General features: G+C 48.1%; 1 protein-coding gene and 1 long non-coding RNA gene across 2 annotated transcripts in view; both read left to right on the top strand.

The window, feature by feature from the left end:
* LOC144129757 (uncharacterized) overlaps positions 1–21579 on the top strand; it is a 28680-nt gene extending 7101 nt beyond the window's left edge. The window contains exons 2-3 of the mRNA XM_077663836.1: positions 1607–1745; positions 21379–21579. Coding sequence (XP_077519962.1) covers positions 1607–1745; positions 21379–21579 — 340 coding nt within the window. The remainder of the gene's footprint in view (positions 1–1606; positions 1746–21378) is intronic.
* A 2046-nt stretch (positions 21580–23625) lies between these two features.
* LOC144130306 (uncharacterized) lies at positions 23626–25126 on the top strand. Its single transcript, XR_013314060.1, has 4 exons — positions 23626–23860; positions 24409–24589; positions 24689–24827; positions 24926–25126. It is a non-coding gene; the product is annotated as an uncharacterized LOC144130306 (long non-coding RNA).
* Positions 25127–25368: the final 242 nt, after the last annotated feature.

Here is a 25368-nt window from a genome sequence, read left to right on the forward strand (position 1 = left end):
GTGTACCGCGGCTGTTAGATTACTGGCGGTTGAAGGCGGCGCGGCAGTCGCACAGCAGAGCACTCCTGGGCGGCAGAGGGCCGAGGGTGAGCAGCAGGTCCAGCCCGAGCAGGATCCCCATCAACTCCGCCGCGGTGGAGGAGCCCAGGAAGGTTGCGTGTTGGTGGCTGTGCAGTCGCAGGGCGGGGATGGTAGCCGCCGCAGCAATGGAGCAGCTTTCGCGGGCCACTGAGCCGTCGGTGTACACGAGGATATGGTCCTGGAGCTCCTCGTGTATGACGGCTCTGGCCAGCTGCTGCACAGCACAGAGGGGTGTGCTCAGCTTTCCCGCAATGCCGACGATCTCTCGCTGTACCTCCGACGCAGCAGGCCAGGGTGCGCAGGAGCCGTTGGCGGGTGGGCCTTGTGGCAATTGCTCATACTCGAGCAGCGCCGCGCCCATTCGTGAGCGCGGGTGCGAGCGCATACGCTGCAGCAGCGAGCCGCCGTCCGGTGCGCGGTGAAGCCGGTTAATGTGATTCAGTGCCCTGCGCGCTGCTCGGAGCTCAAGCGGCCACGCTCCTGCCTAGGCCAATGTTGCGGCGCACTGCGAGTTTTTGGGCACGCCTAGGCACACGCGCTGGGATTTGCGGTGCTGGAGCTCGAGTTTCTTCCAGCACGGCTTGCGCACCGTGATGAGCGGCAGCGCATAGAGCTCCACCCCCAAAGCTGCGGCATTGCATAGCCGCAGCGCGGCTTGCTGGGAGATGCCCTGGCCTCGAGCGGTGAGCTTGTGCACGGCGGCGGTGATCCTCTTCATCTGCAGGCAGGCCTTGGTCGCCGCGGGGCGAAAGGAAAGGCGCCAGCAAGGAAGGAAAGGCAGCAAGGAAAGGCAGCTCTGCAGCGCATTGTTCAGTTCCGCCGCTGTGAACGGCGCATCACATGGATCTTCCGAAGCGACGCCCCAGAAGCGATGCCAGTCTTGCTCCGTTGCTGATTTATAATTTGTGGTCAAGTTACTCTCAGATGAGCAAGCTCTGGAGTCTAGAAAAAGAATTATGAATCGCGATTTCATTCATTGGCACATTTATTTATCCCAAAAGAGAAGGGAGGGCAGCGGAGGGGGAGAGATTCTAGGCTGGGTAAGCCTGCGCTACCCTCTGAGTCCAATCTAGGATCTGGTTGTGGAAAGTAGGCTCTGGGTTGTTTAGGGCAGCCTAAAACTCGCTGTCCCATGGAGTTCCCATCCCTATGCCCATAACCCCTTTCCCGTTCAAGGGCAGATCAGGGCACTCTCCCCGGGCCCGCTACCAAGGGTGTGGGTCGCTATGTAGTTTTCAGCCCCTCCCCCCGAATTTTTGTTCTATTTTCCCCATCTGGTGGTTAAATTACCATTGCCCTCGGGCCTTTACATATGCCTTCAAATTGGATTAAGCCTATTATACATCCGTGGTGCAGGCAGGAGCTTATTGTTTTTAAATCTTTTTAGGTTGCCGCCACCTAATATATGTTCCTTTCAATTATTATTCAGGGATTTTAGTGGGGGCTGAAAAGCACCGCTCCACATGATGTGGTCGAGGTTGGCTATGGCCGCGCAAATTTAAGCACAGGCCTGTCGTTTTTCCAGGTACCCTGTTGAAGCGAGAATAGAAGAACTTAAATGCAAGTACCCAGTGAAAGACTACCAACGTTTCGGCAGCGAAGTGAAAATGATTGGTTATTTCTGGAACTTCACTAGCAAGATCTACTGCCCGTTTAAGCTTTCTGTAAAAGAGAAACTACTTGTCCATAGTAATGGAGGATTTCATAAAGAAAATGTAACCTTCTCTGTTAATAACAAATCTTGGGTCCTAATAAGAACTCCACGGATGAAAACTATTCCAAAAGGCCCCCGAACAGAACTGGAGGTAAGTAATTAGGCCTTCTTATTAATACTTCCATATTTAAGCTTCATCGTACTCTCTACGTACTATCAAGTTGAAACGAGAAGAGCACCAATTTATTTTCGCACAGTCATCAGATGCTTCGTAATAAAAATTGCGGCGGTGGTGACAAAAATTTTGTAATGGCACTTCATAAGTATAAACTTATTCGCTTAAGCTTTTTCACATTTCTACGAGAGACGGCAGGCGTATTAGTAGTAGGAAGTGGTTTAATTTTGAAGTAGTAAATACGAAGGAAAGATATTTGCTAGCCCCGGCATCTGCCATCGATACTGAAGCACCTGAGCTGGGGAAGAGGAAATAAAGGCTAGTAGGCGGCTATCCTTTATTTCCACTGCCCCAGCTCAGTTGCTGCTTCAGTATCGATGGCAGATGCCGGGACTAGCAAAAATCTTTTCCTTCCTTTTTACTATTATTTTAACAAAAACCACTACCACCACCAGGCAGAATGGGGAAATGAATTGAAGGAGGTGAGGCGACAGGAAGAGAGGATAGGGAGAGAAGTAAAATACACAAAAAATGTCAGGCGATTTTAGATGAAAACAGGGTGTACTATAAATGGCTATCACCATTTAATGCCAAACCAAACTCTTATAGTTTTGTAAGCAGCGCAGCACAAGGAGGAAAACAAATATTGATATGAAAGACACTATCCGTGAGTTGAATTTCATCCATTTATCAATGCACAATATCTTCGCAGAGGATCAGTCGTTATGGCTCTCGGCTGCTTACCCGAAAAGCGTGGGTTCGATCCCGTTTGCAGCTGTTCCATTCCCATTGAGGCGAATGCTAGAGACCTTTGTACTGTGCGATGTCGGTGATCGGTAAAGAACTCTGAGGGCTCTATTATCTAGAGCCCTGAAAGCCCCAACTGCTTTCGGCGCTAAACGCAGCAAACCGAACCAAACACAAGATGGCCAAAACCGACTCCTTTGAAATGCTGCAACTTTTAGGAGCGTTAGCTCTTACTAATTACGTTTGTCAAGGACGCGCCTGTCTGCAATCAAGGCCGAAGTGACCAAACCAGAAACCTAGTGACCATAAATATCCATAGCGGGCGCGTCGCAGCTCAACTGATAACTATACTTTCGATCTGTTATACAAGTACCAGTACAGCGGCTATGGACGTGGGGCCCCCACTAGACCACCATTGGCATAAAATTTGGGCGCCATCCGTTTGACGCAGAATGCTTGAAGTGGTGTTAAATGATTGGCATGTTTCAGAGAATAAAATTAATAATTGACATGAAGTGCAAAATATGAGTCGGACTCGCAACGAGCACCTTTCCGCCACCAATCCGTGCATTCCGAGGGCCTTCACACGGCCATTACGGCCGAGCCGTTTGTCGCAGGGGGTCCCGGAAGGTGAGAAACGATTCGTCGTTTTGTGATACGCACGTTTATAAAATTGACTGATATAAGGAGGAATTATACCGGATAGAGTGGAGGTAGCTGTAAATCGCAATAGTAGTGTAAAACTCATGAGGTAGATAACGCTTCTTGTTTGTTAGAAGTGATGTTTCTGGAGACGTCCGCAGGAGTTTAAATTTGGTCCTCCATACGTTTGCTGAGCACACCGATGTAAAGACTGGAAGCTTCTGTAGCAAACGCGCTTAAGTCGAACACTCAGGCAGAGTTGGCGGAGTTTTTTTATGCTTTTGGAATCAAGCTTATCTTTAAAAACTGGTTTTTGAGGAAAGGAAATGGCGTAATATCTGTTTCACAACTTGATTGACATCTTAACCGCTTCCTAAAGGGGTCCGGAAACACATTTTCAGTGCATTGTCTTGCCTACTTGTTGCATAGAATGAGTTATAGTGATGCTATTAGCATCAGTCGTACCGCGTATACTGCAGTATTTAATATATTAATTAGCTCGCAAAAGCAAATTCGTGACGCTGACGGTGTCACTATACAGTGGCGGTTTTTAGCAGCGGATATGACATCACTTAGTGGGAGCTTGATGATTGGACAAAGAGAAAATATACTGCAAAATGTGTTAATAACTAGAGATACGTTTTGTCAAGTTTTTGTGTTTTGTATTACATTAACAAAACCAGCTTGTTTGCCCTAGATAAAAGCACTGTAAATCAAGTAAAACGAAAACACGCCACCAGAGGCACTGGCTGCTTTTTGCATCGAAGGACTTTGCGCTTCTCTGTAAACATCCTACGACCTAGCACTAAACACTTATGGCTACTCTCTATGTATCTGTGAGCGGCTTTGCGAAATCGATCCAATCGAGCGATTGAACTCTATAAGCGTTCCATTCGGTCCCAAGGAAGTATGCGTTCGTTTCACATTTAGCAGGGAGTGCGCATCGTCAGCTTGTTGAGCATCACCGGGCGGCGGCGCCAGATCCCGTCAACAGCGTGTGCTCCTTGCTCGCCGTGACCAACCAGCGCGCTAGGAGCGACGGGCGATGGTTGGCAGTAAGCAGTAGCGGTACGCGCTATGCTAAATGTGTCTGATATCTTGCGCAGGCTGTCCCACCGTCGCAGTATCTCGCGCTCGAGATGGGATCCATAAGTAAGAGAACGTCACTGATCAATCAGTGTTCCCTTCTGCGCCGTCAACGTGACGATGAAGCATAGCTGGGTCAGCTGGGCGGTCACGTGGTTGTTGTAACCATGCGAGCGGCGCTGCCAGCATTGGCATGAACAAGTTACAGAGAACAGGCAACCATAGAGTGCAAACTTCCGTCACGTGTTCAGATAGTCTCTTTTGATTGGTCGCACAGTGTTTAGTCATTGGGAGAGTGAAATGGGAATGGGAAGCTGCGCGAATATCGAGTTGAGGGCAGCATTTTGTTTGCTTGTACTCTAAAATTTCTTCATTGAATAACTCCCGTTCCTATGCACCGATTCTCGTAACTCTTTTTGAGGCAGCATCTGTGTGACATAAAGAACCCATCTGAAGTGTAACCGGCATCCGTTCAAGGGGTGTTTCGCAGCCCCTTTAAGGGAAGGGATAAAAGAGGGAGTGAGGGAACAAAGGAAGACCGATGTGCCTAGTGGAGGGCTTCGGAATAATTTCGACCAACCGGGGAACTTTAACTTCCAATGGCATTGCGCAGCACACGGGTGCGTTTTGCATTTATCCCCCACCGAAATGCGGCTGCAATGTCTAGGTTCGATCCCAGAATCTCCGGATCAGTAGCCCAGCGTCCTAATCACTAAGCCACCGCTGAAGTGTTTTATAAGCCGTTCGAGCCCACATTCTCAGCCTTCCCCACAGGGTTCTTGTTTGCGCTCGCAAGTGCCTGTAGTATTAGCCTTCGTTCGCTTCGTGAAAAAATGAAAATTTGTTTTGAGGAAAGGAAATGACGCAGCAACTGTCTCACATATCTAAGCGGACACCCGAACGGCGATGTAAGGGAAAAGATAGAGGAGGGAGTGAAATGAGAAAGGAAGAAAGAGATGCCCTAGTGGAGGGCTGCGAAAATAATTGGAGCACGCTCAAGCTTCGTCTTTAAGAGTGAGACGCGACAGCGCGTCGCAGCGTTGCCAAGGAGTACATGGAACGCCATCGCCCGTGAGGCGCAACGTATGGCCCGTTGGACAATTTATGGAACGGACGCCTGTCTCACATATCATGGCGGACACCCTAACCGGGCTGTAACCGAATGAAAATGAAATTAACAGTTGCTTTTAAGGAAACGAAATGACTCGTCTCATATTTCTCGCTGGACACCCGGATCGCGCCGTAGGGTAAGGAAAATAGATCGATGGGTGGATCGACCAATCAATCAATCAATCAATCAATCAATCAATAGATCTATCGATCGATCAATCAATCAAATTCATCATTCAATCGATCAATTGATCAATCAAATTCATCATTCAATCGGTCGATCAATCGATCATTCTCTCGATCAGTCGATCAATCAATCAATCCATGAATATATCAAACAATCCATCAATCACCATTCCATCAATCAATCCGTCAGTCAGTCAATCCATCAATCAATCAATCAATCAATCAATCAATCAATCCTTAACGCTGTCGCGTTAAGATCCCTTTCATTATGGCGCGGTTCAGGTGTCCGCCGAGATGCGTCATTTTTGGCTCACGGCCAAAGACGCCGACGCCGACGACACCGGCTTTTCTGCGACCCGAGCTCTTTAACGCTGTCGCGTTAAATGGGCAGTAGCTTAGCTCTGCTACGCCAGCGTATGCGTAGCGGGGGGTACGTTTTTCTTGCTGAGCTTGTTGTCACTGTATGTTTAGCAATGAGAGGCATTGGGCTCCATCTCGGCGGCTATGCGCCATTAAGCTCGGCGGTTGTGATACAACCGCCCATTGCATCTCCGCCTTTTATCTGATATGCTGCGCATAGGCGACGCGCTGTTCGGGTGATAGAGCGGTGTGCGGCGATGAGGCGGCGAAGCGCGCGAGCACCTGTGGGGTCTCTCTGGTTACCAAGGTATCGGCGCATGCGGACAACTGCTCATCCGCGTGACGTCACAAACGGCTCCGACGGTGGAGCGGGCGCGGCGACGGCGAAGCGCACGCCGCACCTGCTGCTCCTCTCCGGTTGCAATGCCATAGTAAAGGCGCAAGCGCACAACAATCCTCTCCGGACCACAGAGAAATGCACGACTGGTAGCCAAGTGTAGCTTTTCCTACAATAATCCACCACGGTAGGTCAAGTTTCCTTTGTGTCGGACACTTTTGAAGCGAATGCTTCACTATGCTACGTAAAGCCGATTTAGCCTTGCGTTTCCGGTTAACTTTCAAGTCAGCCAGTGGTAAAGTGTGGCTATAGGCCTTACTATATGTGGTCCACCATTGTGTCGCACCACTTGACATTTCACCTTGACCTCTGATCATTCACTTTTCGATTTCCCGGTAGATGGCGGTAGAATAGGCCGCATCGTCCATTTGGGGACCAACCTCTCGCGGTCAACTATTAATTTGTCATCTTACACCGTGGCAGGGTTTGCGATCTGCCTCTGCAGTGAGTGGAACGCGTCAACGCTGCAGACGCCAAGGCGTGCCTACTTGCCCGATGCACCAAAGCTATGCGCTTATTTGTGAGTGAATTTTTATTAGAGGTGTGCTTGTAGTGTGCAGACGGGTCTATATGTTTTTCCAACGCTAGCTGCCACGTGCTTTGTATGCGGCAGGGACCGAGATTCTACGTTTCGCTGCTTAGACTGGACCCAGAAGATGGCAACGACACGGGACAAGCACTCGAACGACACGAGCGCTACGTTTCGAAAAATGCAAATGTTCCAACTCGCCTAGTTTAGTGTACGTGGTCCTGACTCCGGTCCACCAAGGCCTACCAGGAAACGACGCTGCAGACGCAGTCACCCACGCACTTAATTCCCGACCCTTTGGCGACGCCCTTACCGAATCGGATCTGTAGAACGGACCCCTTCTAAAATTTAGACATCGTCAATCACTACCAGAACTCTCACCGCTATTAGCCGACCCCTTTAAAGGGGCGGGGGAAAGCAGGTGAGCGTCTTCTGCTAAGAGTCTTCACTAATACACTGCAGCGCCCGGTAGTACTGAAAAACTTCAATCCCTCCTTTTCTGGCCTCTGGTCATACTGTACGAAGGTGGCTGACACCTACCATATGGTGTGGGCATGCCAGAGCAATTCTTCCCTCACCCTCCACCGCAACCCCAGACTACTGTGAGACGGCCCTGCTCGGCTGCCCAGACCATCCGGCCCAACAGTCCATAGTTCGACGTACCCGAGCTGCGGTAGAGTCAACTGCGGTCCCGGAATAGGGACCCTACCTTGTATTGTGAGGTGGGTGGCCAACTAAGTGTCACCTCCCGACAAACGACTTCTATGCATATAATTAATTCTTTTCACTGTCATCGCCAAATCTAGAGTCACTGGCCTAACCCGCCTCAGCTGGAACATGTGGCATAATTGCAAAGTAAATGAAATTTAAAAAAAAACAAATCGCAGGCAGCAAGGTCAGACCTTATTTCAGTATTTGGGTGCATCTATTTAAAATGCACTTTGAGCCGGAAACATTGCCTTTAGCGATTTAAACAATGCGTGATTTCTCAAGGCTCTAAGCGCTCTTTTTATCAACTCTGTTGAGCCTGCATAGTCCACCAACTTTATAATTTTTTCGCTCGGCTAAACTTAATTTTTGATTGTATGGGTTTCAATATTAGCATTGTTATCAAACATGCGCATCGAAAAATGAGGCCACAAGAATTTAATTTTGTCACCCAGTGCATTAGGTGCTACATTCAGACGCGCATTTTCTATCTCAAATCTGCGCAGAATCTTTCCTCACAGTTTACAGCGAAACTGGCCGCACCTCCTTGATCTCTCTCAATCAAGTGCCTGGTTAAGACAGATTTATCGGAAATTCATCAGTCAAGCTCTGCCCACAATAAAATGTTCTTTTTCAGTTTTGATGTATTCATAGCACTTAAAGGAGGATTGACATGTCTGCGTCAATGGGGGATTGAAAAAGAGCTAAGTACTTTCATTTCAGAACATGAAGGAAAATTTTAGGCGCTAGTTAAATGTGCTCAGATGCAAGGTCAAGGAACACGTGCCCTCATTCACACAGTGACTCTTAATTCGATATTGTTAAAGCTACCCGTTGTACATAAAATCCGGTTGCGTCGTCGTTGTCATCGGCGTTGTGAGGGAAAAATACATGGAGAAGCAACCAAGTGAGCCGTGTAGGTCACGTGACCTTGCGGTGCCATCGATACTTTCGAAATTAAGAATGGTGACTCGGGAACAGCAATCTTGGTCACATAAACCTCAACAGTGGCTGCACCTGCAATCACAAAATGGTGGTTTATCGCTTAACTGCTGCACCAGTGTGCCAGGATTCGTACGATGACTACCAGGTAGCCATGAATATAAAGTCGGAAATGACCAAGTCCTCATATGTGGGCATTAATAAACCTATTAAGGCTCTCACGCCATACTCTTACGACGGAGCTGAAGTGATCCCCCATTTTTTTCCGGCCATGATTATTCGGTCAGACACAAACCACTTCCCCAGATATGTCAAAAGTATTTGTATTGTTTTCCGGGTTAGTTACGTCCTTTCGTTTTTCAGCTGAAAAAGTGGCAGTCTGTAGATTTAAGCGTCCTTCTCGGGCCATTCATGCAGGGGGTGGGTGGCTTTATGGCCTTAAGGGGCTGGGATCTGGGGGCTCTCGCACATATGGCGAGGCCTCCTTGTCGACGGGGTTATCTGTTGCTAAACCGTCCTCGTCTCCTTCCAATGACGAGATTGCGACGCGCACCCTTTCTTTCAATCTTTCCTCTTGTATCACTTTCGACTCTCCTACTGCCAGGCATGAGCCACACGTGAAATTTCCAATCGTACTCCCCGTGACAACCCTTATTCTCACCTTCTAAAACTGTGTAAACGGAGAAAACGTCTCCGACGCACATTACCTTCACAACCACACAACACACAGCTCCGCGAAAAAATACAAGCACTCCGAAAGGACATTATCTCCCACTGCAAGACACTCGACACCGAACACTGGATATGAGCATGCGTCCACTTAGATGGAACTTTACATGAAAAATCATCCGGGTACCTTCCCCGCTCCCTTCTCGGACGTCAATCTCATTCACACCCACTCTCGAACGCCTTTTCGCCTCCTATGCTCCATGGCAGGTTTTCACTAACCTCCAACATATATGGTGCCTACCCTCATAATTCTCTTCAAACTTACAATATCATGGCCCAGCCCTTCCCGGTCTAGACAACCCCTTCACGCACAGATGATTTAACACAGCACTGGGATGTTGTAGCACGCACGCTGCCTTTCCCCTGAGCTCACACATTTCTTCTTACGGTAATCAACGAACTCTGGATCTCCGGTACCCTGCCAGTGGATTGAACGATGTCCCTGGTCTCATTCATACCAAAACCAAAACCCACCACCAGTAATAACCTCCGTTCTATTTCCCTCACCTCTTGCGCAGACAAGCTCATGGAGCACATGGTTCTTGCCCGCCTCACTTTCCATTTTCAGACCATCGACTACCTCACCCCACCCTCATTGACTTTCACCAAGCACTATCCATCCAAGACCTTTTCCTTCTCCTTTAAGAGTAATGCTCCAGACGCTGCGTAAGTCAAAGCGTTAGTCACAGTTGACATACGCAAGCCTTTGGACTACATATTACATGACCACATCCAGACAGATAGTAGAGGAAACATAAGAGCTTTCCCCTCTCACCACTCCGCCTGCTTCCGCTATCTCGACATAATGTCTCACTCCATGCCACTCCATCGTGGCACTCCGCAAGGCGCCGACCTCTCACCCGTTTTCTTTACCCTATCCAAGGTGCCACGTCCGGATTGTAGCCGGTATTCCCGACCTTCATTTCCTCTTCTATGCAGGCGATCTCACCTCGTGGGTCACCACAGGCTCAACGGGAGAGGTACAAACAACACACCAACAGGCACTTAACCCTATTTCTACACACCTCTCCCAAGCGGACCTACAACTCGCTGCAGAGAAATCTCAACTTCGATCTACACAAACCACGCAGTAAATATTAACCGACGATGATAGATAGACAGACAGACAGACAGACAGACAGACAGAGAGATAGATAGATAGATAGATAGATAGATAGATAGATAGATAGATAGATAGATAGATAGATAGATAGATAGATAGATAGATAGATAGATAGATAGATAGATAGATAGATAGATAGATAGATAGATAGATAGATAGATAGATAGATAGATAGATAGATAGATGGATGGATGGATGGATGGATGGATGGATGGATGGATGGATGGATGGATAGATAGATAGATAGATAGATAGATAGATAGATAGATAGATAGATAGATAGATAGATAGATAGATAGATAGATAGATAGATAGATAGATAGATAGATAGATAGATAGATAGATAGATAGATAGATATAGATAGATAGATAGATAGATAGATAGATAGATAGATAGATAGATAGATAGATTGATAGATAGATAGATAGATAGATAGATAGATAGATAGATAGATAGATAGATAGATAGATAGATAGATAGATAGATAGATAGATAGATAGATAGATAGATAGATAGATAGATAGATAGATAGATAGATAGATAGATAGATAGATAGATAGATAGATAGATAGATAGATAGATAGATTAGATAGATAGATAGATAGATAGATAGATAGATAGATAGATAGATAGATAGATAGATAGATAGATAGATAGATAGATAGATAGATAGATAGATAGATAGATAGATAGATAGATAGATAGATAGATAGATAGATAGATAGATAAGATAGATAGATAGATATATAGATAGATAGATAGATAGATAGATAGATAGATAGATAGATAGATAGATAGATAGATAGATAGATAGATAGATAGATAGATAGATAGATAGATAGATAGATAGATAGATAGATAGATAGATAGATAGATAGATAGATAGATAGATAGATAGATAGATAGATAGATAGATAGATAGACAGACAGACAGACAGACAGACAGACAGACAGACAGACAGACAGACAGACAGACAGACAGACAGACAGACAGACAGACAGACAGACAGACAGACAGACAGACAGACAGACAGACAGACAGACAGACAGACAGACAGACAGACAGACAGACAGACAGACAGACAGACAGACAGACAGACAGACAGACAGACAGACAGACAGACAGACAGACAGACAGACAGACAGACAGACAGACAGACAGACAGACAGACTAAGCTTTATTTTCTAATGGACGTCCTGCACATCATATTGTCACGATGTGGGGAGTGCAGTCCGCAGAGCGGAAAGGCTGGGAAAATGGTGTGTAAACAAAACTCATTCTTTGGGCTGATTTGCGCGCGCAATGGGCTGAAGCACTCGGCTCGCTGGTCGTCGAACTGAATCCCTGCCGCTGTCGGACATGCTCAATTTAAAGCTTATAGCGAACTTTCTACATAAGGTGTGCAAAGTCAATAGATCAATTTGGAACAATGTAGAATCAGTTTTCCATGGATGCGATCAATCGAGATAAATCTGGTCACGTCTTGCATTGCAAACAAAGCGATAGAGCGGTGTGCCGGTAGCTTTGAAGAATGAACGAACAAACACTGCAAAGATTCGCGCCATTACTCCCCTCTCAGAAAAGCATCGAGCTGATGCATTAAAACAAATAAGGCGACTAGCAAAAAATGTAACGGATTGTGTGAAAATAAACGCAGTGTGGAAACTCAGCTTACTTTAGCGCGCATAATATGAGTTTACACGGACGACATGAACAACTTCTGGTCGTAGGCGGCGCCTCAGGGATGCAGTCATTGCGTCTGGGATGACTTCATCATCCAGTTCACCCAGCCAGCGAAGAACCTTTTATGGGCCGAAATAGCTGCGCAAAAGCTTTTCACTCAATCCACAGCGGCGCTGGGCTTCCAAATTCAGACTTGGTCTCCTGGCTTGTGCCGCGTTGCGTCTCCGTAAGTTTTAGCGCCTGGGGTCGGTCCGCTGCTTGTCTTTGATATTTAATCACTCAAGTTTTCTGGCTTCTTCTGTGCGTTGAAGGTAGGCGGCGACGTCTGCATTGTCTTCTTCGGTAACGTTGCGCAGCATTGCGTATAGGGTGGTCATCGCCTCTCTGCCATGAATGAACCTAAAATGCTTCATCTGGATGGTCTCCTCCACTTCGGTGTTGTAGGCGAAGACAACGTAAGGGAGGATGACGTTGCAGGTCTTGTGTTCGGCATTGATATACATGGCGAGCATATCGGTGATGGTTTTGTTCAGGCGCTCGGTCAGTCCATTGGTCTGCGGATGGAATGCAGTCGTCCCGCAGAAGCTGGTTTGGCTGCAACACAGGATGGTTTGCGTTAGTTCCGCCATGAGTTCTTTTCCTCTGTCGGTGATGAGCACATCAGGGGCGCCGTGTGGCAGAAGAATGCACACCACGAAAAATTTGCCCACTTCTGCTGCTGCTGTTCCGTTCGGTAGAATTTTTGCCCCGGCGTAGCGGGTCAGGTAGTCAGTCGCTACAATGATCCATTTATTTCCAGATGTTGGCTTTGGGAAAAGGCCAAGCATTTCCATGCCGACCTGCTGAAAGAGCTTTCAAAGGGGTTCAATGCGGTTCAGAAACCCTGATGGTCGGGTGGGAGGGGTCTTTCGTCGCTGACAATCTCGGCAGGTTTTCACATAATGTGTGACACCGGCAGACAGTGGGGGCCAGTTATACTTGTCTTGAATTCGGCGGAGGGTCCTGGAAAACCCGAGATGTCCAACTGTCGGCTCGTCGTGTGAAGCCTGTAGAACTCCCTCACGGAAACAAGAAGGTACAACAAGGAGGTAGGCTGTTTTGCTCGCTGCGAAGTTCTTCACGAGGACATCATTCTGTACACAGAAGGAAGACAGTCCTCCCTTGAATGAGGAGGGCGGTGAAGAAGCCTTGGCTTCGATGTACTCGATGAGGTGTTTTAGGTTGGGGTTCGAGCGTTCCAGCAGTGCAAAAGAGCTGGGGCTGATGGGTCCCAGGAAGGCGTCCTCATCGTCGTCCGGCGGGGGTGCATCTACAGGGGCTCGTGAGAGGCAATCGGCGTCAGAGTGCTTGCGTCCGGAATTGTAAATGACGGTGACGTCAAACTCCTGGAGACGCAGACTCCATCGAGCGAGTCGGCCAGATGGGTCCTTCATATTGGCGAGCCAGCACAGCGCATTGTGATCGCTGACCACCTTGAACGGTCGTCCGTACAGGTAGGGGCGGAATTTTGACGTAGCCCAAATGATGGCAAGGCACTCCTTCTCGGTTGTCGAATAGTTAGCCTCGGCCTTGAAAAGGGAACGGCTAGCGTATGCGATGACTTTCTCCAGCCCGTCACTTTTTTGAACGAGAACGGTACCTAGGCCCACGCTGTTTGCATCGGTATGAACTTCAGTTTCGGCGTTTTCATCAAAATGCGCGAGGATCGGTGGGGACTGTAAACGACGTTGAAGTTCCTTGAAGGGTTCTGCTTGCGGCGCTTCCCATTTAAACGGCACGTCTGCTTTCGTCGGGTTGGTCAGGGGCTCGGCGATGCGCGAAAAGTTTTTCACTAATCGTCGGTAATATGCGCACAGTCCTAGAAATCTGCACACTGCTTTCTTATCGGCCGACGGTGGAATCCGTTCAATAGCAGCGGTTTTCAGCTGGTCTGGGAATACTCACTCCTTGCTAACGATGTGGCCTAGAAACAGCAGCTCTTCGTAGGCAAAGTGGCAATTCTCTGCTTTCAAGGTTATGCCAGACGACTTGATGGCCTCTAGTACTGTTCGAAGTCTTTTGAGGTGCTCTTCAAAGTTCGAGGCGAAGACAATGACGTCGTCTAAATATGCCAGAAAAATTTTCCACTTCAGGCCTGCCAGCACTGTATTCATTACTCGCTGAAACGTCGCTGGTGCGGAACAGAGACCAAATGGCATCACCTTGAATTCAAACAGCCCATCCGGAGTGATGAATGCTGTCTTCTCGCGATCTTTTTTGTCGACTTCAATTTGCCAGTAGCCGCTCTTGAGGTCCATCGTCGAGTAATATTTGGCGTTGCAGAGGCAGTCCAGTGTGTCGTCGATGCGGGGGAGGGGTAGACGTCCTTCTTTGTTATGTTCTTCCAGCGGCGGTAATCAACACACAATCGAAGTGCGCCGTCTATCTTTCTCACTAGAACTACCGGTGCCGCCCATGGGCTGTTTGAAGGATGGATGACGTCGTCGCGAAGCATTTCTTCGAATTGGTCACGGATGGCTTGTCATTCTCGCGGTGACACACGGTATGGGCATTGACGGAGAGGTCGGGCGTGTTGGTCTGTTATAAAGCGATGCTTGGCAATTGGCGTTTGTCGTACCTTCGGCGATATCGAAAAACACTCACTATAGCTTCGAAGCAGATTGCGGATCTGGTCTTGTCTGTTCCGGGGCAGGGCTGGATTCATGTCGAAAGTGGGCGAGTTGTCTTCGTCAGGCGAATCTTCTGTGGAAAAGTCGGAGAGGGTGAAGGAGTCTCGTAAGTGCGATATTTCGTCGAAGAAAACAATCGTCGTTCCTCTGTTAATGTACCGGTATTCTTCGCTGAAGTTAGTAAGCAGTACTTCGGCATGGCCATTGCGGAAACGTGATGTGCCTCTTGCGATGTTGTTTCCTCGGTCTAGAAGCAACTGCATGTTCCCCTCGATCATGGCTTCAGCGTCAATGGCTTTCGGGGCGCCTACGGTCACGATAACGCTTGAACGGGGTGGGTCGCTCAATTCTTCCTCCAGGACACTCAGGGCAACGTGATTTTCCCGAGTTTTCATCAAAGCGATGGCTTCGTCCGTCGAAAGCGTGATCAACTTGGATCGCAGGCTGACGATCGCTGATGCTTATTAAGGAAATCCATACCCAAGATAACTTCGCGGGAGCATTGCGGTAGCACAACAAAGGTGGCAGGATAGGTATGTCCTTTGACAGTCACTCGCGCTGTGCATCGTCCTGATGGAGTAATGAGGTGGCACCCTGCGGTGCGAATTTGTGGGCCGTCCCAAGCCGTTGTGACTTTTCTCAGCTGCTCAACGAATGTTCCATTCATCACCGAGTAATCGGCTCCTGTGTCGACTAGAGCGGTAACTTTCCGGCCGTCGATAGTGACTTCTAAGTCGGAGGTCCTGGTTCTTGCATTGCATGTCGCTCTCGGCGTCAGGTCACGGCTTCGTCGCGCATGCGAGTCGCGGGTGGGGCGTGTGTTCGAAGCTTTTCTGGGTGGCGGCGTCGTTTTTAAGGCAGTTTGCGTCGTGGTCGGGGTTGTCATTTTGTTCGGCGTCGGTGCAGTGAGTGTCGAATCATCATGCGGCGTCGCGGGTGCAGCGTCTTCAAGGGGCGTGGTCGGTGGAGGATCTTCGGCGTTTCGCTCCGGAGCAACCTCAGCTTCAGAGGTTGCTGTCTTTAGTTTCCCCTACTAGGGCAGGGAGACCTTCCTCGTACCGCGGCTGCGTAGCTGCGGCGTGGCGATGCAAAGCGCCAGGTTGACGGCGGTGGTGAGCGCGAAAAGCGGTTCGGCGTGTAGTCCTCTCAACGCAGGTACACGTGGATTTCATGTGGACGTTGGCCGAAGCGTGGTTGTGGGGCGTTAACGGCAAATCCTCGAAGATCGATACGTCGGTACGGGCCGTGACGAAGAATATGGCAGGCCTCACCGCAATGGAAGCACAACGGCCGGTTGTCGGAAGTCCTCCAGGCATCGCATTTCCTGGGGCTTGAGCGTCGTTCGTAGGCTGCGCGGGCGGGGGCAGGGAGGCGGCGTTCTGGAACAAGTTCATCTCGAAGAGGACGTACGGGGTGTCCTCACGGAGGCGGAGTGCGTGCTGCAGCGGCGTAGGTCATGGCCTGGGGTCCTGTGGCTGCGGGGTGCCAAGCGCCTGTTGCACTTCTTCCCGCACCACATCTATGAAATTCGCTGCTCGGGGCTGTAAGGAGGATAACAGTAATCGGCGTAGCTCCTCGCCGATGATTTCACGGATGATCTGCCGCAAGTTGTCGCTGGTGGTGGTAGTGTCCATGCGGATTGCACAGACAGAAGAAGGGCGGTTGTAACTACCGAGCCCAGACGTCGAGGGTCTTCTCGATAGTTCAGGCTTCTTGCCTGCATTCCTCGACAGTTTTTGGTGGCTTGCAAACGAGGCTAGCAAAGAGTTTTTTTTTTTTGCGCCGCGCAATAAATACTGAGCTTTCTTTTCCTCGGTCATCTCTGGGTCGGCGGGCGAAAGAGGCGGTTCATCTCTTCGACATAACCGTGCACGGGCTCGTTCAGAAGCTGGATTCGGGACTCGAGGAGTCGTTCGGCTCATTCTTTCGTCAAGACACCGCTGAATACTTTCAAACTTTCCTTCTTGAATAGCTCCCATGTCGTTAGGGACCACTCTCGGTTCTCATACCAGGTACGTGCTCAGCCCTCCAGCGAGAAAAATACGTGTCCAATTTTTGCCACATCATCCCAATTGTTGAATGAAACCACGCGCTCAAATTGGTCCAACTATTCTTCGGTGTCTTCGCCTAGGGCCCACTGAAAGTTGGCGCCAGCTGCGGCTATTGCAGTATGATAGGTGTCGACGTCGTTGGCGAGGTTGTAGAGCTCGTAGCAGCGACTTGTCGTTGTCGGATGCGGTCTGGCATGGTTCCGAACTCAGGCTTCTGTCCCTGAAGACGTCTGCTGTCTCGGTTAAGTGCTAGCTCGTCCGCCGGTGCGAAGCGAGAGGGCTGGTCTCACGACTTTAAGGGGGCGCCCGGAACATGGAAGGCTACCCAGCACGCCCAATAGATGTCATGAACTGGTGACTGCAGTCCGGAGAGCAGAAAGGCTGCGAAACTGGTGTCTAACCAAAACTCTTCATTTGGGCTGACTTGCCCCCCCCCCCCCCCCCCTAATGGACTGAATCACTCGGTGGCGGCATAGCGACAAGCGTGCTCGGCGGTCGTCGAACAGAATGCCCGCCGCTGTCTGCCGTGCTCAATTCAAAGCTGATAGCGAACTTTCGACATAAAGTGTGCAAAGTTACCAGAATGCAAAATGCGCCCATGTGATGTGCGCTGTCAGGGCACTTAAAGGTCCCCAGGTGGTCGAAACTATGCCGAAGACCTACACTACGGCACCTCTTTCTTTCTTTCTTCTTTCACTCACTCGTTTATCCCTTCCCTTACGGCACGGTTTGGCTGTCCACCGAGGTATGTGCGACAGTTACTGCTTCATTTCCTTTACTCAAAAATAAATCTGTTTCAATTTCCTACCAACGCACCTCTTGGTAACCGGAAAGCAGTGGTCCTGGAGCAGACGCTTTCTGCAGCGAGAGGCCAGGGCTGAAACCACAAAGGAATGCATTGGTACGGGATAAGTAAGGGATGGTTTGTATTCGGAATGAAATTAGATTTAGGGGAAAGCAAATACCGCAGTATCTATCTTGCATCTCGGCGGACACCTGAACCGTGCTGTAAGGGAAGGGATAAAGTGGGGACTGAGAGAAGAATGAAGAAAGAGGTGCAGTAGTGGAAGGCTCCGGAATAATTTCGACCACCTGGGATCTTTAATGTACACTGACATCGCACAGCAAACACGCGACTTTGCGTTTCGCCTGCATCAAAACAGGCAGCTGCGGTCCGATTACCTGCCGCGGTGGCTGAGTGGTTAGGGCGGTCTGCTATAAATGAATGAATGAATGAATGAATGAATGAATGAATGAATGAATGAATGAATGAATGAATGAATGAATGAACTTTATCCTCGTCATCATGGGGCCTCACGGTCAGGGCGCCGCAATTAGGAGGGGTTACCTCCCAGCCAGCTCTCAGCACCAGAGACCGCGGAGAGAGTCTTGTAGTAAGCTGTCTCCACCTGACGGATGAGGAGTCTTTGCTGATCCGGGTGGTGGCTCCGGATCAGCTCTTCCCAGGTGGCAAGGTCTCGGATGCTTTGTGATTTAGCCCTAGGAGAATCCTGACACTTCCAAATTAAGTGATTTTGCGAAGCCATTCTGTGGCAGCTACTGCAGAGCTCAGGCTCCCCAGTGTCCTGATCGTGCAGTATAAGAGTACGGAAAGAATCTGTTGGCCTGAAGCCTCCTCCACGCCCTGAACTCCTTTGGCGTGAGGAACCTATCCGGAAGTGAGAGCGTTCTCCTATCCAGTCTATGTGTTTCGGATATTTATTTATATGTTATGAGAGGGTCTTTATTCCCACTCAGGGGCACTTCCAGAGCAGCTCGGATGTATAATTCTCGAGAAAAGCTGTGAGGAGCCTCATTCCCCAGGATGCCCTCATGTGCATAAACCCATATGAGGGAGACATCTTTGCTTAAGGGGTATCTTCTTAGTAATTTGGCGGCTTGACTAGAGACCACCCCCTTAAAGAAGTTGTGAACAGCTGCCTTACCGTCAGACAAGATGATCTTGGCTTTGGTGCTGACGCACGCTACGGCAATAGCAGCCTCCTCTGCCACTAAAGCATTCCTAGTGTTAATAAAAGCAACAGTCACTTTCTCCCCAGTCCCGCCAACGGCGGAAATGACGGAAGCGCCATCGGACCCACAGGGTGCGTCGCAGAAGGCTATGTTACCCGGCGAGTCCCGGGCAAGATTGCTCATTATTTTTCGAGCTCTATGTCTTCTCCTTTATTTATCGTGCTCCGGGTGCATGTTCTTAGGTATATTGGCAATTTTGAGATGCTTCCGTATGTCTAAAAGGATTAGCTCTGCAGTATACGGGGGTTTCCTCTCGCTCTCCCCTAGACCATTGAGTATCTGCCTGCCTGCTATTGAGGAACTAAGCCTCCAAGAAAGAAAGACAAACGGAAAGGCAGAGAGATTAACTAGGCAGGTTAAATATTCGTCCAACTTTGCGCTTCTCTTACTGCCCTGGTGATTTCCGCACAGGTGTTGTGGACTCCCATACCAAGCAGTTTCTCCTTTGCGGAGTTAGGTGGGATGCCGAGAGCACTTTTGTATCTATTTCGTATTAACTTGTCTATTTTCTCCTCCTCTTGCTGACTAAGATTCAGAAATGGAGTCGCGTATGCAATCCTACTCACTATGAATGATTGTACTAATCTCAGGAGACACTGATCCGGCGTTCCCGGCGTTCCCGGCGGCTGCATTTCGATGGAGGCGAAACACTAAGGTATCGGTGTGCTCTCGATATCAGCGCAGGTCAAAGATCCCCAGGTGGCCGAAATTAATCCGAAGCCCTCCACTGCGGCACCCCTTTCTTCCTTTCTTCTTTCCCTCCCTCCTTTATCCCTTTACTTACAGCGCGGTTCAGGTGTCCACCGATAAGTGAGACAGATACTGCATCATTTCCTTTCCCAAAAAACCAATTATCCGCAGTCGTACTCGCTGTATCCCACTTTTTGGCAATACCAAATAGTGTATACGAGCCCCGCCGCGGTGGCTCAGTGGTTAGGGCGCTCGACTACTGATCCGGAGTTCCCGGGTTCGAACCCGACCGCGGCGGCTGCGTTTTTATGGAGGAAAAACGCTAAGGCGCCCGTGTGCTGTGCGATGTCAGTGCACGTTAAAGATCCCCAGGTGGTCGAAATTATTCCGGAGCCCTCCACTACGGCACCTCTCTCTTCCTTTCTTCTTTCACTCCCTCCTTTACCCTTTCCTTACGGCGCGGTTCAGGTGTCCAACGATATATGAGACAGATACTGCGCCATTTCCTTTCCCCCCCAAAACCCAAAACCAATAGTGTATACGAGTTTTCAATTACAAGAGTTAAGTTGTTCACCAAAAAAACGCAGGCAGCAACACTAGCTTTAACGCGCCGCGGTGGCTCAGTGGTTAGGGCGCTCGACTACTGAGCCGGAGTTCCCGGGTTCGAACCCGACCGCGGCGGCTGCGTTTTTATGGAGGAAAAATGCTAAGGCGCCCGTGTGCTGTGCGATGTCAGTGCACGTTAAAGATCCCCAGGTGGTCGAAATTATTCCGGAGCCCTCCACTACTTCTTCTTCTTCTTCTCCTCAAGTAATGTGGCACATACCCACGTGGGGGGGATTGGCGAAGGTATAGAGTAGAATGCCAATGAAGCATTTGCGCGGGGAAGGAAACGTCAGAAGACTGGATCAAGATAAAAAAATTGGAAAAATAAAATGAATTCTAGAGGCTCCCTCCACTACGGCACCTATTTCTTCCTTTCTTCTTTCACTCTCTCCCTTATCCCTTCCCATACGGCGCGGTTCAGGTGTCCAACGATATATGAGACAGATACTGCGCCAATTGCTTCCCCAAAAACCAATTATTATTATTATTAACAATAGCGTTGCGCGCGTGTGCTTTCTCTTCTTTTACGCACTCAACACGCGTGTATCTTGTATATGTGTATTATTGTGTAAATACTGTATTTGCGTATCCTACCTCTCTCCCTATCCTTTCTTACTGTCTCCTCACGTATATTATTTTATTTCTCCATTCTGCCGGCTATCCTTCATTTCGCTGCCCCAGCTCAGGTGCTTACGCTGTGATGGCAGATGCCGGGCCTGGCAAAAATTTACTCCTTCCTTTTGATTTTTATTTTTGAATTAACACTACTACTCCACGGTACAGAACGGCTTTCTTTGCTAAGAAAGGTGTCCAACGTCACTGGTCAATACAGCTGGAATGTTACGCCTAATTACCATCATTAAGCATTTGCCCAGAGAAAACACATTGTTCGCGCGCTTACTTTCTGAAAACAGGAGTGTGGCATCAAAAATGAGTGCAACGTAATGGTCAGGAATAATTACGCGCACACACAATCGAATGGCATGTGTCTGTCTTTGTATAGCAGTCCCCGATGTGCCACTAACAAAACAGACTATGAGCACAGTTTCCCTGGTAACTTCTCACTGGCTGCGTCAATTTCTAAAAGCAATCTATTCGAGAACTAAGGATCACTCACGTCTGACGTCATTTGAACGCATTTTTGTTTCTTAATCTAAATTTGTTTTCTTTCCAGCACTGTTTTTTTACGGCGAAAGCATCTTTTAGAGGTTTCTTTGCGTACGCAACCACAGGAAGTGAGACGAATGAAACAAAATACCATCCCGTCAATGTCGGAGAGCTTCACAAACACTCCAAGCTACTTCATTTGGATGGGCACAACCTGACCTACACAGTCAAGGGGTATTTCTCCCGTAAAATAATTTTTCAAAACTGACGCACCTATAAGACTAATACTCACTCGATGTTTAATGCAACTCCCCATTAAAGGAGTAACATTGATACAGGATCTGAATGTTCAGGTTTCTTTAAACTGCAATTTAATTTCTCAATGTCAAATAAAACCAACCTGATTAACAACAAACGCAGCGTGTCACATATCATTCTGTACCGGTACATACTACTCACAAAGAGTTCCCAGAACATAAAGACCTGTCTATTCTTCTGCCCTTTATAATTCTCTCAGGGTGTAAGCAGTGCTGCTCAATACTATGCAGTGCTATGAATACGATAGAAGAGAACACAAGAGCAATTTTTTCTGCATACCATTGTGAGCAGTGCAGCTCATCAGAATATAGCTAAGACGTGCTATGTAGTACGCTGGCTAACCAATATTGAACGGTTAGATTTTAACAAATATTGTCAGTTTATTTATGGAGTGGCATGTAGATCATCGTAAGCAGTAACCTCGTCAGTATTTCTAATTTCGAAAGCAGATTTACCCTCGGTGCTGTGGCCCCACGTATTTTGGCGTTTTCGACAAGTTTTAAGGAGTCTCTTGGCATGCAAGCTTCTCGAAAGCGCGTGTATTTTGGCACGGTGTAGTCAGAATTTGCCCGACAGTCCGTCGAAGGTAACTGAGTTTTCCGAATTCCAAGAACAGATGTATATATTCCTCTGTGTCGACTAGACGCCTCTAAATACACTAACATTAATAGGTGAAAAGAAAATCAGCCTGGTAATTATAACGTCTTAGCTGCATTTTGATGCGCTACACTGCAAACACTATTATGCCGAAAAAGCACGCATATAACATAATACGGATGATTTCAAGAACTGCAGTACATCTGTGGTGAAATACAAGGTATGGACAGAACTTAAGAAAGCCAATAAGCCAATAAACTTTCGCTGCTTTATGTGATGTTCCAGAGTATATATATATATATATATATATATATATATATATATATATATATATATATATATATAGTAAATGAGGGGCCCGTTTGATAAACTTATGAAGGAAGCCAACAGTCACCGAAACCAAGGTGCACAGGGGAACGTTCTTTTTTTTTAATGAGTTGTGCTTATCAGTCAGATAATATTACTTAAATTATAAATCGCTTAAAAAAAATTACTTATAAAGCAGCAGAGAAAACAACCATACCGCCGGTGGGATCCGAACCCACAACCTCCGAATATCGCGTCCGGTGCTCTTACCAACTGAGCTACGGCGACGGTTGTCCAATCTGCTGCTCTCGTGGGTATTTATGTTTATTTGGTATACGCGAACTTTGAGAGTGTTCACCAGCGCCACCCTCGACCATAGCGGCGGACGTAGCACGTCCTGTAATACCGCGAGCGTGACGTGGAACGTCATCCAACGGCGAGGGCGGAAACTGTGCGAGAGCCCTCTTAAGCAACCTGTGGCATCAAGACTGCCAGAACCGAGACCCTCGTTAAGCTATTAGCAGACAAGGTAAAGTAAATGAAGGGCCCGTTTGACAAACTTATGAAGGGAGCCAACACTGACCGAAACCAAGGTGCATAGGGGAACGTTATTTTTTCTAAATGTGTTGTGCTTATCAGTGAGATAATATTACTTAGATTAATCAATCGCTTAAAGAAAATTACTTATAAAGCAGCAAAAAAAACAACCATGCCGCCGATGGGATCCGAACCCACGACCTCCGAATATCGCGTCCGGTGCTCTTTCTAACTGAGCTATGGCGACGGCTGTCCAGTCTGCTGCTCTCGTGGGTATTTATGTTTTTTTTGTGTACGCGAAACTTGAGAGTGTTCACCAGCGCCACACTCGACCATAGCGGCGGACGTAGTACGTCCTGTAATACCGCGAGCGTGACGTGGAACGTCATCTAATGGCGAGGGCGGAAACTGCGAAAGCCCTCTTAAGCAACCTGTGGCATGAAGACTGCCAGAACCGAGACCCTCGTTAAGCTATAGGCACCCTGCAGATGTAACTCCAGCGCCAACGACGGCGCCTCTGGCGGCGGCCTGAGCGTCCGCTGGGGGCTGCAGCCGAGCAAGCCTGAGCAAGTCCCGCCGACCGAGTAGCATCGCCGCTGCTGTTTCGTCTAGGAGCCTTGTTTTTGAGATTGCGTTTCCATGGGTCTGCATCCCAACAACAAAAATTGCTGTGTAGTAGGGTGTAACAGCGAGTACAGCAACTCACCAGGCATCAAGTTTTTCTCCTTCCCATCGAGACCCTGGGAGAGAGAACGGAGCCAACGTTGGATACAGCTAGTTCGTCGTCAGAAGTAAGATTTCGGTTCTTATTAATGCCATTGACAATATACTTAGGAAATCGGCGCTCACAGGTGTTTTTATATATCGTTTTGAAGCCACTGCATGAAGAAAGAAGCTCAGATTGCTATCGTCGTGCCGTGAACGAGCTCTAACGTAAGTGTAGAAGCGCCCGCATGAGTAGACCAAGGCGGTCGAATACGGTCTTCACGTCTGTCCTAGCTTCGTTTACACGAAACCGCAGCGCTCTCACGACGCTAGCACCGCGAACTATATGCGTGTTTCCACTCCACAGCGCCTGTGACCTTTTAAAGCGTTTATATTTAAAATGCTGTTGATCTTGTTTAATCGTATATTCCAAACCTCGCTAAAAGTTTTAAGAGGTCGTGTTAAACGCTTCGGCGGCAACCTTTGCGTGTTACTCAGGTTCTTACTGTACTTGTTTGTAGGTTATATTATGGGCTCTGGAAACTGTGTTTATTGCTTTTTAGGCACCGTCAGCGTGCTGCTGTGCTAGCATGAACTGCTTTGTTGCGCCTTTCTACCCACCTTTTTTTTTCAGTTGTACTGCGCTGTGAAGATGGGACGGGTTGGCTTCCATCGAAAAACTCAAGGATATGCAGTAAGCATTCTTTCGGCAATGTCAAGGCCAACGAAGAAGGTCATATTTCATATCATCCAAGCATCTTCCCGTCTGTTTACAAGAATAAACAAACTCTTGGCTCAAGCAGACGATTTGAAAGGTACACGCGTGTTTCTCTAAAGCGTAGAGTGTTAAATGCGTTCCAGTTAAAGACAGGCTGCGGATGCTCATTGTGATTTTTATTGTCTATTGTTTGTAGGCAAATGGAAAGGGAAAAGAAGAAAGCTGCAGGAAAGTATCAGGATCCTGCCCCACACCCGGATTCACCTGTCCCTGCCATTGATTACTCCGCAGAACAAGCTAATGAAATTGCACCTATGGAATGTAGCCTAGTTGATGTAAGATTTTCCTTTTCCTCGAGTGTTGAATTTTACATATTGGACTCCCACAGAAATGAAAATGTTATGTGGTGTTTATCGGTATTTCTGTAATGCAGGCATCTACAATGACAGAAGATCAACCGGAGTGCGTTACTGGAGAGCTTATCTTTCTCTCGGTTACTTCTAATTGCAGTGCAAGCTGCTTTGTATCCCACAAGACATCATCTACAGTGGAGCAAGGAACTGTGTGTGATATAGATTTTTGTGACAAGGCCATTGGCCCAGTGTATACGCAGCCCTACTTCGGCGGGTTTATAGCGCTGTGTAATAATGAATCTACACTGCAGTCATTAACAGCAGTGTCTTTTCAAATTTTTGCCCTTCTGCTTAGGGTTCTTCCTGGCTCAACACAACGGGTGAATGAACTTTCCCTTGAAAACAAACTCCTTTTGTTTTTGATCAAGTTAAAGCATGGTCTTCCGTTTTCCTTTCTAGCAGCATTATCTACCATTCACAGCACGACAGCTTCTCGAATTTTGCATGCATATATGCATTTTCC

Source organism: Amblyomma americanum, chromosome 4, assembly GCF_052857255.1.
Source record: "Amblyomma americanum isolate KBUSLIRL-KWMA chromosome 4, ASM5285725v1, whole genome shotgun sequence".
In the NCBI taxonomy this organism is placed as follows: domain Eukaryota; kingdom Metazoa; phylum Arthropoda; class Arachnida; order Ixodida; family Ixodidae; genus Amblyomma; species Amblyomma americanum.